The sequence below is a fragment of the Cnephaeus nilssonii genome (genome assembly GCF_951640355.1).
Source record: "Cnephaeus nilssonii genome assembly, chromosome: 18".
Classification (NCBI taxonomy): domain Eukaryota; kingdom Metazoa; phylum Chordata; class Mammalia; order Chiroptera; family Vespertilionidae; genus Cnephaeus; species Cnephaeus nilssonii.
The window spans coordinates 14,093,805-14,108,637 of record NC_137089.1 but is presented as its reverse complement, the minus strand read 5'-3'; the positions used below and the strand labels follow the sequence as shown (position 1 = coordinate 14,108,637).

The window sequence follows — 14,833 nt, the reverse complement described above, 5'->3', positions numbered from 1 at the left end:
CTGCTGATATTACAAGATTTTTATTTTGAATGTTCTCTCAGAGGTTTCTTTCATAATATGAAACAAATTGGTTGTGATTTTTGTCTTTGTACATAATTATATGTACAAGTTATAGCAAAAGAATAATAAAACAGAAACCCAATTACATTTCTGTCAGTAAATCCTTAGCCTTAAATATTGGCATCTTTTTCTCTCTCTTCCCCCTTCACTTCTTCCCTCTCTCTTTTTTTCTACCATTAAATGAAAGAAACATTTCTGGCATTCTGATAGGAAATAAAAACAGGGAAATTATTTGTATGTTAACTCATGAATATCAAAAGCGTTACAAAAAGGCTTACTATATAAATATTAAAATAACTTTAACAAGACTGCTAGTGCATGGACTATACATTCCCTACCAAAGTTCCCTATAATTAACCTTCTAGTTTAATAAAATACCTTATTGGTTCAGAAGTTTTTGAATTGTTATCTAAGTTTCTTATTTTCCTTTTTCTTTTTGGGGCGGGCAAGATTGCTGATTTAGACAAGAAATTCCAGAGAGTAGGGGCAATTAACATTTATTCATCATTTACAGGCTTTTGCAAGTAAAATCACTGGCATGTTGTTGGAATTATCCCCAGCTCAGTTGCTTCTCCTTCTAGCAAGTGAAGATTCTCTGAGAGCAAGAGTGGATGAAGCCATGGAACTCATTATTGCACATGGACGGTAATGTGTACAGTTGGGAAGGCATTTCAGTTTACATATCAGCTACTTTATTATTAGGACGTGGATGCCACCATATCTTAGAATTTATACTATAAAGTATAAGACTTTAAGTGGCTTCTCAAGAGATGGCTTAAAATCCATGATTGAGAGAGCTGAGTTTCACATTTATTAGAAAGTAGAGTTTTAGCATTCCCTTATGTACGAGATATTTAGAAATTATAAGAAATACATCTCATATTCTCCCATCGGGATACAGTCCTCATTGCAGAAACTAAATACCTCAAGAAATTGGGGTATAGTCCCTGAGTTCTTGCCATAGAATGAAATTTATTTTAGGCCTCCTGATTTATCTCAATCCATGCAAGCTTTTGCTTTCCATTGTGCAATTTATTTATTTTAATAGAAGAAATTTAAATTTCTTAACAGTTAAATTACCCTTCTTTTTCCAAGGTGACAAGTGACATTAGGAAAATATGTCATATTTGTATTGTGCCTTCTATTCTGGGACTACCATAATATCTAGTTTGAGGCTTTGAGATGTTGCTTACTTTAGATGAAAATGTATTTTTCTTCTTCTTAGTCATGATTTCAAATGAGGAACTTAGTTTAGATATAGTCCTAGAGATGGAAAGCAGGTAGGCTAACCTCTGAAACTAAATAGCCACTTCCCTTATTTCAGACTTTGAATGGTCCAAGCCAAAAACTATTGCTAGAAATTTATTTTCTTTGCTATTACTACTTTTCTTCTCTAGACTTTATGCACTATTTCTTTATTCCTCTTTCCTGTCTCTGGAGGTATCAGCACACTGAAAGAGCTTAGCCCATTTTAGAAAATATTGAGAGGATTATACATTTTTGATGAGAAAAAGTTTTGTAAACATATGTAAGGTTTGCTAATATAGTAGTGTTTTCTATAGAATGCAAATAATACATAATATTGACTGCTTCCTTCACCTACATGGGATTATGGAGTATGAAGTTATTAGTATTTTAGAATAATAACTAAAAAATTTGATTCCATTGTGGTTGCTTTATGAACATTTTTCTGTTCTTTATAATGCTTCCCCAAGCTAACTTTTAGCACCCTTATGAAGACCACATTTATTTTGTCTTAGCCTTTAGTTCATTATCTTGAATCATGCTTGGAACATCTAGTGCTTTTTATTTACTTCAAAACTTAAATGTATTTATAAATTCTTATAAATTTAAATTCACATGTTTTCTCTACACTAAATTCTATAAATTTCAGTTATCTGGAATGTGAAAGGCATTTTGTTTGTTTTTAGGGAAAATGGAGCTGATAGTATCCTGGATCTTGGATTATTAGACTCCTCAGAAAAGGTACAGGTAAGGGATATTTTGTATATGTGCTATTAATAAGCACTTGTAATTTGAATTACAGGAGGGGAGGAAAGCCATATTTATGAAGGAACTATGTCTTTATAAGTAAAATGTTTGATTATAGTAGAGAAAAATATAAAGATAGGTGTCATGTACACAATCAAGTAATGAGATTAGTTTAGTTAGGGCTCAATATACTAGTAAACCCATTCACTGGCTGCCTCCATTTAATCACAGCCTGAATTAAGCTGTAATTTAGAGATGTCATGAATTAATAGCAGAGGAGAGGCAGTAGGGAAGCCTAGAGCTTATTCTTCAAAGAAGCAGTGAGTGCAAAAGATGCAGACAAAATATGATGTAGTATAGTAGTAAGGTTTTATTCTTGAGCTACAAAGGACTTCATTATCAGCCAAGATGGAGCAAACCCAGTATAATCTTATCTCTTTCACTGCTTACATCTAAAAACTCTAGACAAATACAAAATGGAACTGCCTGAGGATCCTGAAAAATAAACAGTAGCAAACAGATTGGAGCAGGAAATCAAAATTTGAAAAAACAGTTGGTATGGCATTGTTTTAAGGAGGGGAGTAAAGCTGATCATTGCTACTCTATCTTAGCTAGAAGATAGAGCAAAGGCTTTGAGAACTAACCTACAGTGTATAAACCACTGTCCAAGTACCAGAGTACATCAGATGGTGAATATGCAGAGCAGGCCCTAAACAGTAAAATGAAAAGCTTTGGAAACTTAATTGGTATTGGAACCACTGCACACAAAAGGTAACACTTCTAGTCTGAAGCTAACCAGGTTGATTGCCAAATTATCAACATTCTCTGTGTCATTTTAATAACACCCCAACTTTCACAATTTAATATTCAGAATCTGGGAAACACTCCTAAATTACTCAACATCAAGGAACCAGGAAAGGCTGACCAATTCTCCCAGTAGAGGTTAACTTAGAGATGACCCACTTGTTGGAATTATCAAAGATTTTACATCTCATGTTCTTTCTATGAAGTAAAGCAGTAAACACTATGGATGACAAAATAGAGGTTCTAAGCAGAGAAATGAAAACATAAGAGAATGGAAGGAAAATATTAGAATTAAAGTACAATGTCTAAAAGAAAATAACTTCACTGGAGAGGTGAGTAGCAGAATGAAGACAGAAAAGTGCCAGTCAACTTGAAGAGAACTAGAAATTATCCATGTTGAAAACAGATTTCAACTGGAACTATTTCAGGGACCATGAAAGATCAAACATTCATGTCATTGGAGTATCCAGAAAAGAGGAGAAAAAGCTTGCTACAGAAAAAATATTTGAAGAAATAATAGCTGAAACTTGCCATAGATTGTATAGATTCAAGAACGGCAGTGAACTATAAACAGGATAAACTAAAAGAAACCTATGTCTAGACACATTATAATAAAACTGCTTTTGTAAAAATAAAACAAAGCAGCCAAAAACCAGTGCCTTACATAGGAGGGAAATGATGATTTGAAAGACTGGATTTCTCATCAAAAACTGGGAAGGTTGGAAGAGAATGAAATGGAACATCATCCTTAAAGTGCTTTAAGAATTATCATTCTAGACTTCTAGATCCAGTGAAAATATATTTAAGGAATTAAGGTGAAAGAAGCTAGCAGAGTTTCATTAAAATGCTTTTGTTTATATGAACAGAGAAGTGAAAGACTAGTGTTGCTCTACCTACCTGACTTCACTTTGAGTGATTTTAAGTTCATATGCTTTGTTTTTAAAATTAACTTTGGCACTTAACCTTTGATACTCTGTTACTAGGAAAACCGAAAGCGTCATGGCTCTAGTCGAAGTGTAGTAGATATGGATCTAGATGATACAGATGATGGTGATGACAATGCCCCTTTGTTTTACCAACCTGGAAAAAGAGGATTTTATACTCCAAGACCTGGCAAAAACACAGAAGCGAGGTTGAATTGTTTCAGAAACATTGGCAGGTAAAATACCTCCCATCTTATATTTGAATTTTCAAAAAAATTTCAGTTAGACTTTGAAAATACATTAGTTTTTTAAATGTGTATATATTCTAAGTCATACTGATTAGAAATTGGGCTATAGAAAATTTTTCAAAATGGATATTATCTCTGTATGTGAGGGGTTATACATGTTTTAGAATTATTTGTAAATTCAAATATTTCCTGGTTTTATTTTTAGGATTCTTGGACTGTGTCTGTTACAGAATGAACTATGTCCTATCACATTGAATAGGCATGTGATTAAAGTGTTGCTTGGTAGAAAAGTAAGTGTTTTAATGAACCAAACTGCTCTTATAATTGTAAAATTTTTCTTTTATAAAATTATTATATACTAGCATACTGTTTGTGGCATTAATTTGATATTAAATTTTAAAGCATAGCCATTATAAATCATTTTAAAATATTTTTAATCAACCCACTATTGTTTCTGTTAATATAGCAATATCATATTATATATTCTTTTTTAAAAAAAACCCTCTGACCCTATTGAATTCTTAAAAGTGTCCTACCTAAAATGTTCTTGTACAAGGAATCACTGGAATAAAAGTTCAGCAACATGTGTTCAGTTGCTATGTCTAGCCTTTAATAATGTTAATGGAAAAGATCATGGAATCAAATAGATTCAAGTAAACCCAATGACATGATCTTCAGCAAGTTACTGAATTCATCTGAGCATCAGATTTACATCTGAAATTAATAATCTATATTTTATAATTATTGTCAAGACTAGGATTCATATTTAGTTTAGGATCAGTTGCTCAGCGTCATCATTGTTTAAAAATTAGTGCTGGTTTTTGCAAATATATATTTTTGGAACTTAAACATTATACTGTTGGCTTTAAATTGTTTCAAAAATATGTTGTAGTTGCTTTAAAAATTAAAATGTATTATCAGAACCAAAGATTTATTAAATTTTTACCCCTTTAAATCAATTATTAGTTATTTATTGGAAAATTATTCTTTATCAATACACTGAGTGGCCAGATTATTATGATCTCTGAACGCATAATAATCTGGCCACTCAGTGTACTTCCCTTGAGTACCTCATTTATTTGATATCAAAGATACTATAAATCGTGCACCTGATCAGTTTTCCCCTTTACACTGGCTAATAGAAAGCTCAGGGCAAATAGGTGGTTGATCTCCAGCAAAAGTCTAGAATACTTTTGGTACCCATTTGAGATACAAATACACTGAGTGGCCAGATTATTATGCATACAGAGATCATAATAATCTGGCCACTCAGTGTACATCTTCAAATTATTCTTTATCATATATTTTAATTTACTAATGAATGAAGTAAAAATTTTTTTCATATGATTACTTTCTTAGGTCAACTGGCATGATTTTGCTTTTTTTGACCCTGTAATGTATGAGAGTCTGCGGCAACTTATCCTCGCTTCCCAGAGTTCAGATGCTGATGCTGTTTTTTCAGCAATGGATTTGGCATTTGCAATTGACCTGTGTAAAGAAGAGGGTGGAGGACAGGTAAAGCAATTATGTAGTTTTCTGATTCTGGCAAGAGCATTTGGTTGGTTTGTTGTGCTTGTTTTATATAGAAAAAACTTAGGTAGATAGGAGCTGAGAGAGAGGGAGGTCGGGGGGGAGAGACAGAGAAAAGACACAGGAGATTAGCAGACTGAGAGAGATTTGAGAGGCAGAAGAGGGGTTTTGGGGGCACTTAATTGTTTGTATCTTTAGATACTTGTCTGATACACAGTTGTCTTTAGATTAAATAACACAGCTTTATGAACTGTGTTATGCAAAGTGCTGAGGTCCCAGAAAACCTCAGCTATTGTTCGTGGATTCCGAAGAAATAACCCGGAGGACTGACTGTGGGAGACATGGGTTTATTAGGAGTTAAGTGCTCACTGGCAGCAGCTGACTGGTGCAGTTTACTGTCAGGGTGGCTAGCCAGTGCTGCTGTTTTGCCACCACCCAGACTTTCCCAGCACAAGGTTTTATAGCATATAGGAGACAGAGGAAAACCATGCATGCAGGGGGGGATATGCATGAGATCCAAACACTAGCTGTTTACAATCCAGGCTAACCTTTTTTTTTTTAAATAGTATTCCATTGTGTTAATGTACCACAGTTTTGTGTGTTTTTTGGGGGGGGGAGGGTAATTTTTATTTTTTTTTATTGTTTAAAATATTACATATAGTAGTACATATGTCTCCTTTTTCAGGCTAACTTCTAGAAGCAGTTTCTCTCTGGCCTTTCTTAGACTGAGTTGCTGGCCAGGTTCCCAAGGTCTCACAGTCTGCTTACAGAAGGCCTTCACTATATTTCCTACAGGGTGGGAGCGGGAGTTGGATCATGGGAAGTCACCCATGTTCCAGTTTACCATACAAACTGTTAACTTATTACTGCTTTGACAAAATTGCTTTTAAATTGCATTGCTGAATTTGTCACAGGTTGAACTTATCCCTAATGGTGTAAATATACCAGTGACTCCCCAGAATGTGTATGAATATGTGCGGAAATATGCAGAGCACAGAATGTTGGTAGTTGCAGAACAGCCATTACATGTAAGTGTTTACTAAAAAAGTGTTACTTGATTTGATGAGGCTCTGTGTGATCCTCTGTGGTAAACTAGCTCAGAGTATATTCAACTGTCTATAAAAGGTCAAAAATTTTAAACCAAAGTGAATTTATTTACAATGTAAATTGCACCTGAATTCAGACCTATTACTTTCTTTGGGTAAAACTACATGAAAAAACCATGTAATCATCAGAAAGTTAATTTGATGGGCAAAAGTTTGGAAAGGATGTTTATGGGACTGAAATGACTACTGTTTTGGGGTCCTATGACCATCCATACTTTTGTTGACCTACTTGTTGGATTCCTAGGACTCAGAGGCAATTGTGTTCATATTATGGTTTATTATAGCAAAAGGGGGGAAAAATACATCAGGCATAGTATAGCGGCATCCAGGTGCAGGCTTCCAAAGTTGTCTCTCTGGGGACATGGGTTGTCTCAGAAAGCACTGTTCTTCCTCCAGCAGTGAGCTGCAGCAGTACATGTGCAGTGCTTGTGCTTAGGGATGCTTGCTTAAGAGCCAGCTTAAGGTTTTTTAATTGGAGGCCAGTCCCGTAAGCATATTCCTGCCTGCACAACCAGCCATGATTACTAGAAATCAGACTCCCAGAGAAAAGCACGTGTTCATCGTAAATCACCCTATTTGCTCCAAGAGTTTAGGCAAGATGTACAGCAGCGTTCATTGCCCCAGACATTGAGTACAGCCGCTTCAGTTAGTAATGTAGGGAATATTCGAAAAACCAAGTTAAGTTCCTAGGTGCCAGCCAAGGGCCACCCAGGCCCTTCTAAGAGCAACATCAAGCTTGCTACATTAACTCCCCTTCTGTGGTAAATGTTTGTTTATGTAGATTTAGGTCTGGTAGTGTCAAGTGTTTCTGATGCTTGGGCTGGGAATAACTGCAGGCTCTGGCGTCCTACTGTCAGGTTCATTCAGATCATGGCTGCAGCACCCTGTAGCTGTGTAACATTAGATAACTACTTAGGTTCTTTGTGCCTTGGTTCCCTCCTCTTCAAGATGAGGATCGGGTTGAATGAATTAATACATGTAAGGCGCTTAGAACAATTCTTGGCACATGGTAATTTCTCAGTAAGCTTCTAGATTTTGGGCTTGTGTTGGAGAAGTCTGTTTTGTCATTATACCTAGCTTAGGATGTTGACAGGATAGCATGTTTGACAAATTGAAGCTATTCTTATTATTCAGTGACTGCCCTGTTTGTTATTCATACGGTTTAAACAATTACTTCAGTTAATGACTGGCATATAATACTACTTCACTTTTGAAATGAAGCCCATTCCTGAAGCCATTCCCCCCCCCCCCCCCCTTTGCCTCTCTTTTGAATCTATTATTAAGAAATTAAAAATACAGAACCTAATGTTTTTCTCTCTGGTTTAAAATGAGAACTAATATTTTTAGAGAGAGGCTGCTAAAATTAAATATTGGGACTTAACAATAAAGGCTACATGGAAAAGTACCAATAGTAATAAAAAGATGATTTCTGAAATTCTCTAGGCAATGAGGAAAGGTCTACTGGATGTGCTTCCAAAAAACTCATTAGAAGATTTAACAGCAGAAGATTTTAGGCTTTTGGTAAATGGCTGTGGTGAAGTTAATGTGCAGATGCTGATCAGTTTTACCTCTTTCAATGATGAATCAGGTATGAAATTTTTGAAATGTTTATTTAAGGAATAAGCTACATAGATAGTTTGGTCAGTCAGCATTTTCTGAGTTTCTAGTTTTTAGATACATTTGCAGGGCTTTGGAAATGTTGTATTACTGATGCTTAAAAGTTTATATATTTTTTTAACATGATTGGATGATGATGGCTTAGTGTTAGGTTATTTTTTATTGCTTAATTTTCCTAGATTTTAAAGAATATATGGTTAGTAAAAGTAAAAATTCCTTGTGGTGAGCAACTGGGTGAAAAGGATTTTATATACTAGTTAAGAAAAAACAATCCATGTGTCAGTTCCATTAAACTTACCCAATTCATGTCTCTCAAACTCTTTAATTAAAGAATTTGGTCTAGTTGTAGAACTAGACCCCAAACACACAAAGATAATAGCAGCACACAAACACATGGATTATCTAGAAAGAATAAAGAGAGATAGTGATAATCCTCCTAGAATAACATTTAACTTCAGTGCTTGATTTGCTGCAACTCTTTTTTTTTTTTTTTCAAAGTCCTGTAGTCTAGGAATAGACTTTTTAGCTGTGACTACACAATAAAACACTGGAAGTTCCAAGAAATTCATTATGAGAGGATTATACCTATAGTCCAAGATTATTGCATACATTGAAGGTACCAAGTTTTCCCCCTTTATTTTTCATACTTTGCAAACAGCTTCAGCCAAATTATAGTAAGTTAAATTTGGATAAATTTTCTTGTTTTTCCTTCATGCTTGGCAATATATAGGTCATCGTGTAATCATTTTGTGCTATTTTTTAATATAGTGTTCAGTATTTCTCATTTACAAGTCAAAAACCTAGGAGGGGAAAGAATATATCTAAAGATACTCCAAGTATGATCCTCAGATCAGCATCATCTGAAGCTTTCTAGAAATGTAGAATTTTTGTTTTTCCCCCACACTCTTCCCCCTAGACGTAGTGAATGAGAATCTGCATATTTAAAAAGATCCCCAAGTGATGTAAAACTCATTAAAATTTGAGAAGCACTGGTTTAAGAACATGGGAATAATCATGACTTATCAGATGGAATTAAAATCATGTGATTATCAATTTTGAGATTGGTGGTTCATTTTTCTTATCTTGGTCATCTTGAGTTACCATTGACAGTAAGCTATAAATAGAGGTCTTACATTATGCAAATGGTAATGTAACTCAATGGTAAGGAATGGTCCTAATTTTCAATATTAGGAATTAGGCCTATATAACATCATATATATATAAAATTGATTTCAGAGAGGAAGGGAGAGGGGGAGAGAGAGATAGGAACATCATTGATGCACGTTGGGGATTGAGCCTGCAACCCAGGCATATGCCCTGACCAGGAATCGAACCATGACCTCCTGGTTCATAGGTCGACACTCAACTACTGAGCTATATAACATTTTAATTATGTACATTTTTTATAATAAACACTCTAAAATATAACTATTGATACAGTATATTGAATTTATATTCTTCATTCTTAGGAGAAAATGCCGAGAAGCTCTTACAGTTCAAGCGTTGGTTCTGGTCAATAGTAGAGAAGATGAGCATGACAGAACGACAAGATCTTGTAAGTTAAGTTCACAGAATTTGTAGAACAAAATATAAAAATTTAAAATACTGTATATGATAACCTTTTGTTTTAAGTTTGGAATGGTGGGTTATTTTAATTTTGGCTAAAGAAATTATAGAGAGTCAGAAATAATGGACAGTTTTGTTTTTCTACTCTATAACAGAACATTTGAAGTATTAATAAAGCTGCAAGCAGAGTGAAATAAATACATCTTAGCTATTAATATGACATTGTTATATTAGAAGACATTGTTATCTTAGAAGATAATACCAGCATATTGTTGAGACCCCCCCCCCCAACCCCCTCCCCATAGTGCTTAATATATGTTGGCTGCTCCGTCATCCTTTTGACTAGTAGTAAGCCTTTGCAACATTTCTGAATAGTTTAGTGTCTTGACTGTTATCTGTCACTAGGAATAGAGTAGCTTTATTGTGATTTGTGAATATTAAGCCTATGATTTTAATCTTATTATTATTAACTTAGAAGCATAGATTAGGTAATATAAACTTTGATCATAGTGAAAAGTTGATCCTAAAGTCAGTCCAACCTGGAATATATCCATAACCTGTCCATTCATCTTGAAAAAGAAGTCTCCACTGGACCAGCCTTAGTGCTCAGTAATCTAGACTAGACTATTCATGGAACGTCTAAAAATGATCACATGTCTAGTATAGCCCCAAATTTTATTTGAGAGGGGGAAATGGTTACTTGTACTTTTAGTATTCCTTAATCTTTACATGTGCACACCCCCTCTCCCCCCAGCCTTCCAGTATTTCTTCACTAATATTTCTGTTTGTTTAGCCGTCCTGGTAATTGATTTCCATTTAGATTATTCCCTAGGTGGTAAATTCTATGTAATTGGTTCCATATAATTTGACTTTCCCAATCTTGTGGACCCTAAAGTCCCTACCAGTGCTAACACCATATCTGTCCTTGTTGCCGTCAAGAGCACCTACATAGCTTGTTAGGGTTATATCACTTAGAGTCAGTCTTTGGATTTGGGAACCTTGTTTCCCTGTATCAAACAACGTATTAGTTTTGTAAAGCCTACCAGAAACACAAATAGAAATGATTGGCTATCTTATATGAATTCTTATCTATTCCCTAGTTTTAATTTCCTGCTGTTTTTAAACCAATACATCCTCTGTCCAGTTAGTCAAGTTAAATCTCAGTACAGTTTCTACTTTCCCTGGAAGAGAAATGTGCTAATTCTTCAGTTTTGAGAGAGCTAGCAAGAGACTCTCTCAATATAAGGGCCTTAATATTTCCTATCAATAGCTGTAATTTATGAGCTTCACTCTTTAAACGCCTGCATAAAACCTATTCCTAGGGCGTAAGCAGTATATCAAGGTGTCTTTTCCTCTCTTCCCTTTTCCTTCACATATTGTTGGGTTTATCCTGATATGTCTGAGGAGAAATGCTGAGGGATATAAGAATATCAGGGTTTCTCAAACGGTTCTCCCTTGAATTATTAATCCTGCAAATTATAGGGTTTCTAGAGTTACTGGATTTCTTATAAAACTGTTTGCTTCAGGAATTATAGCAAGTTAGTTCATTTAGGTTTCCTCTGTAATTTTGGATATATTTGTTTAGCTGTATACTATAAATGTATTAGATTTAAAAAGCTTTATCTTAGAGATTGGCACTATTTTATTATCACTGAAGAATGATACGTATGTATATATGTATAGGTCAATGACAAATGGAATGTATTAATAAAAATAAAGATTATGTTATATTTAAGTAAAAAGGTAAAGTAGAAGTTAACATTTATCTTACGTCACACAAAATAGATGTGTAGTAAAACGTAATGTTATATGGCTTATTGCATGGATTTTCACGTACAGTAGATGTTCTCATTAATTACTTTTATAAAGTCATTCTGTGTCACAGTGTAGCACTGAAAATACTGGTTGTTTTGCTACTAGATAAAATGCAAAATAACTTCTTTTAAAATTTCTTTATTGATTAAGGTGTTAGATATGTGTCCTTATTCCCCCATTACCCCTCTTATCCCCCCTCCCCTCTCAAAATAACTTTTTTTAAAACCTGTGCGAACTTTGAGCCTTTGGTGGTGATGGTGGTGGTGGTGGTGGTGGGTGGGTGGGTGGAAGAAGAACTGCATTTTTCCATTATGAGGTACGCCATGCAATTTAGCCCCTGGAAAGACCCTTAGAGAACATTTGGTCCAACAGCCTCATGTTAAAGATGAGAAACTGAGAGCCTGAAACAGTCTCTTTTCTACATATCTGACACTTTTTCCCCTTCTGACCCTGAACCTTCCCTTTTCAGTACAAAAAATAAATTAAAAACTCAGTTCAAAATAATACAGTACCCTTATGTAGATTTAATACAAAAATGGGTCTTTGTGAGTATATTGCCAGAATTAAGGGTTGAATGTTAATCTGCTAAAAACCAAAACTGTAATTATATATTCCTGTTTAGGTTTACTTTTGGACATCAAGCCCATCATTACCAGCCAGTGAGGAAGGATTTCAGCCTATGCCCTCAATCACAATAAGACCACCCGATGATCAACATCTTCCTACTGCAAATACTTGCATTTCTCGACTTTACGTCCCACTCTATTCCTCTAAACAGATTCTCAAACAGAAATTGCTACTCGCCATTAAGACCAAGAATTTTGGTTTTGTGTAGAGCATAAAAAGTGTGTAACTGCTGTGTAATATTACTAGCGAATTTTGTAGATTTTTTTCCATTTGTCTATAAAAGTTTATGGAAGTCAATGCTGTCACACCCCCTGGAGGTACCTTAAAGAGATAAATACAAACATTCCTTGCTGAGTTTGTAGCATAAAGGACTGAGGAGCACTAGCAACATTTGACTTTGATTTGCTAGTTAACAACTTCTGGGTCTAACCCCAGCCAAAGATGACAGCAGAACAACATAATTTACACTGTGATTTATCTTTTTGCTGAGGGGGAAAAATGTAAAATGTTCTGAAAATTCACTGCTGCCTTTGTGAAAAGTGTTTCAGCAAAGGTTCTTGTATAGAGGGAATAGGGAATTTCAAAATAAAAAATTAAGTATGTTCTGTGTTTTCATTTTAACTTTTTTATGGTGTTGAATTTGTCGTTGGCTGCAATTGTGTATCATGTATATGGAACTTGTTAAAAGTTCTAGACATTCAGATCTTAGAGGTAAAATCACTTTTACCTATAAAAACCACTTATTGCGGTTTATTTTGGCTGCATTGAACTCTAGGATATTAAATGAAATCACTAATATTTTGCATGTAATTGTTCATTTGAGTGAGGGCACTTTTTGTACATATGATGGGGCCAATGCACAATACTTGATCACAATCACCTTTTCCCCTTTGTATCCTTATTCAGTGAGCAGTCAGTCAGGAGGTTACTGCACTTCAGTTCTAACTAGACATTTGTACTAAGGTATTCAGTTATGTGAACTCAGCCTGGGCACTTTCTGATAACTGTAAAATGTTTTATAAGATCATGATTACTGAAGATACATTTTGGTAATTTTAAATGTTCGTGAGCAGCTTAACTACTTTTGTATCTAAAGCCTTTTTTAAGTATCTTGTTACATTTACTTTTTTAAATAAATTACAGAAGAAATGTCAAGTAATATTGAAGAAACAATAGTTTTTATTTATCTAGTTGTACATTTTTAAACTAAGGGTAATACACCGGCATGGTTATGTGCAAAAAAATTTTGATTTGAAGAACTGAAAGTTTATATACGCATGGACTATAAGAAACAAGAAAATCAGTCCACATTTTACAGTTAGCAGAGAATCCTGAATGGCACTGGCCAGGCCACCTTTTCTTTTTATAAATGGGGAAAGTGAAGTTGGGACCCTTACTTGGCAAGGGAATTAACTCACCTATGTGACAGGTTCTTTTTTGATGACCCATTATGTAGCCTCGGACCAATATCTAAATTCTTGTGGTAGCTTCATTCAATGGCACAATATGGACAACGGTTTTCTTCACAAAATCTTCAAGTAAAGTGACTTAAACTAGTCACTCTACATACGGAAAATGAGCAGAGAGTCTCTGGAATCTCTCCTACCTTTCAGTTCCTTCATAGGACTCCTGGCCTTCGGGATGTTTTTCATGTTCAAAGGCACTACACTTTTATTATATAACTTCCTTCAGAAGAATGAACTACATGATGTTCTCAGCCTTGCTGACATATATTAAAAACTAAAATGATAGTGAAACTCGTTATTACTCAAAACTTGCGCAACATGCTGTTAGATTTGTGTAAATTAACCAAAGGTTATTTTACAAAGTAACATTGGTTTTTATGTCTAAATGCTATTTCTGAGTGAATGAAATAGTAGTTAGATTAAGAGCTGATTATTGATATGTCTGAAATAGGTAACATTTATATCACCTTCACTTCTGTATGCACATTATGGGATGATAAAGTATGAAATGAGAACAAAACAGATATGAGTAGGACATTTGAAACCCTAATTGTGAACTTATTTTAATAATTACTGAGAAAATGAAATATTTAAAATAATGCAAAATGTCTTAAGTCTTCCTAAATCAAGATTTTGGTTAAAATGCTTTTAGGAATATTAAAAACAGTGAGTTTTTTTTTTTTAAGTAAAGCATAAAATGATTTTAAATGTAAAATAAAGTCATGTAAAATAAAGTTCTCTTTTGGTCTTGCTTAGTGATTAAATCTAATAGAATTGAAAACAAATTTAGGAAGAGAAGACCAAGAATGAACTTTACTGAGGATTTTCAGATTGTTGCTACTTTTAATTTTCCTCCCTAAGTCATCTGAATATCAAGACTCCAGGGCTTACTGGGACAGACTTGAGAGGGCTTAAGAGTATGATTTCACTGCTTAGTATTTGCCCCTAAACATTTCTCTCCTAAAGATATTTTGTGTGTTTAAAGGTTGTCAGCTGTTTTTAGGTCTAAACTCAAACAGAGGCCTTCCCTTGAGGCAGTTGTTCACGAGTGACTATAGGCCTAAGATTCTCTTGTGGAA

General features: G+C 34.5%; 1 protein-coding gene across 5 annotated transcripts in view; it reads left to right on the top strand.

Annotated features, from left to right (window-relative positions):
- UBR5 (ubiquitin protein ligase E3 component n-recognin 5) overlaps positions 1–12,891 on the top strand; it is a 130,879-nt gene extending 117,988 nt beyond the window's left edge. For 4 of the 5 annotated variants that reach the window (XM_079795970.1, XM_079795967.1, XM_079795971.1 and 1 more), the window contains exons 51-59: positions 575–705; positions 1,992–2,052; positions 3,840–4,015; positions 4,233–4,317; positions 5,387–5,542; positions 6,472–6,585; positions 8,107–8,251; positions 9,750–9,835; positions 12,284–12,891. In XM_079795970.1, coding sequence (XP_079652096.1) covers positions 575–705; positions 1,992–2,052; positions 3,840–4,015; positions 4,233–4,317; positions 5,387–5,542; positions 6,472–6,585; positions 8,107–8,251; positions 9,750–9,835; positions 12,284–12,496 — 1,167 coding nt within the window. In that variant the 3' untranslated portion in view covers positions 12,497–12,891. The remainder of the gene's footprint in view (positions 1–574; positions 706–1,991; positions 2,053–3,839; positions 4,016–4,232; positions 4,318–5,386; positions 5,543–6,471; positions 6,586–8,106; positions 8,252–9,749; positions 9,836–12,283) is intronic. The other variant, XM_079795969.1, reaches the window with a different exon arrangement.
- The last annotated feature ends 1,942 nt before the right edge of the window (positions 12,892–14,833 follow it).